General features: G+C 40.8%; 1 protein-coding gene across 1 annotated transcript; it reads left to right on the forward strand.

The window, feature by feature from the left end:
* The first annotated feature begins 207 nt into the window (after positions 1-207).
* On the forward strand, positions 208-1,170 carry LOC112855935 (olfactory receptor 4M1). The gene has a single exon (XM_025919446.2). The coding sequence runs from the start codon at positions 228-230 to the stop codon at positions 1,167-1,169; it is 942 nt and encodes a 313-aa protein (XP_025775231.1). The 5' UTR covers positions 208-227; the 3' UTR covers position 1,170.
* The last annotated feature ends 459 nt before the right edge of the window (positions 1,171-1,629 follow it).

A 1,629-nucleotide genomic window follows, 5' to 3' on the forward strand; every position in this document is an offset into this window, starting at 1 on the left:
GTGACATACTTCATATGATTTCAGTGTTTCTAATTTTCAGGTCATCACTTACTTTCCCCCTATTTTGGCTTATCAGACATCAAATGGGACAATCATATGTATCTTAATACAGTCTCTTAATGACAGAGGCCAATCTGATGATTTCAAAAGCAGTAAAATAATGCTATTTGGAGTAATTGCAATTTCTTTATTTTTTTATAGCCACATTATTTTTAAAAAGTGAAGAAATGGAACCTGCAAATTACACCAGAGTAACAGAGTTTGTTCTCACTGGCCTATCCCAGACTCGAGAGGTACAACTAGTCCTATTTGTTATATTTCTATCCTTTTATTTGTTCATCCTTCCAGGAAATATTCTTATTATTTGCACAATCAGGCTTGACCCTCATTTGACCTCACCCATGTATTTCCTGTTGGCTAATCTGGCCTTCCTTGACATTTGGTACTCCTCCATCACAGCCCCTAAAATGCTCATAGACTTCTTTGTGGAAAGGAAGAGAATTTCCTTTGGTGGGTGCATTGCACAGCTCTTTTTCTTGCACTTTGTTGGAGCCTCAGAGATGTTCCTGCTCACAGTAATGGCGTTTGACCGCTATGCTGCTATCTGCCGTCCTCTCCACTATGCTACTATCATGAATCGACGTCTCTGCAGTATCCTGGTGGTTCTCTCCTGGTTGGGGGGCTTTATTCATTCTATAATACAAGTGGCTCTCATTGTTCGACTTCCATTCTGTGGGCCCAATGAGTTAGACAGTTACTTCTGTGACATCACGCAGGTTATCCGGATTGCCTGTGCCAATACCTTCCCGGAGGAATTAGTGATGATTTTTAGCAGTGGTCTGATCTCTGTGGTATGTTTCATTGCTCTCTTAATGTCCTACGCCTTCCTCCTGGCCATGCTTAAGAAACATTCAAGCTCAGATGAGAGTACCAGCCGGGCCATGTCCACCTGCTATTCCCACATCACCATTGTGGTATTTATGTTTGGGCCATCCATCTACATTTATGCTCGCCCATTTGACTCTTTTTCCCTAGATAAAGTGGTGTCAGTGTTCCATACTGTGATATTCCCTTTACTTAATCCCATTATCTATACCTTGCGAAATAAGGAAGTAAAGACAGCCATGAGGAAGTTGGTCAACAGATATATTTTATGTAAAGAGAAGTGAAAGTGGCATATTCTAGAATCTTTCTGAAGGTCATCGTCCTAAAGTAGGAAGCATTTGCAGTGGTAATAATACTGCTTTTCATCTGAGTTCTTAAATTCCTACCAGATTTTTTCCCTCAATTCACTGAAAAAACAAAGAAAATAAGATAAAAATAAGTTTACTCACACCCTCCATGAAACTTACAGCAGATCACCATTAGAAATTAAGATATAATGATGGTGTAGGGGCACCTGGGTGGCTCAGTTGGTTAAGCATCTGATTTCGGCTCAGGTCATGATCTCGCAATGAGTTTGAACCCCACGTCAGGTTCTGTGCTGACAGCTCAGAGCCTGGAACCTGCTCCAGGTTCTGTGTCTCCCACTCTCTCTGCCTCTTCCCTGCTCATGCTCTGTCTCTCTCTCTCAAAAGGAAATAAAGATTAAAACAAAATTAAAAAAAACATATAGTGATGGTCTGCTAA

The sequence above is a fragment of the Puma concolor genome, chromosome B3 (assembly GCF_028749965.1).
Source record: "Puma concolor isolate L17-30 chromosome B3, mPumCon1.1.hap2, whole genome shotgun sequence".
Lineage (NCBI taxonomy): Eukaryota > Metazoa > Chordata > Mammalia > Carnivora > Felidae > Puma > Puma concolor.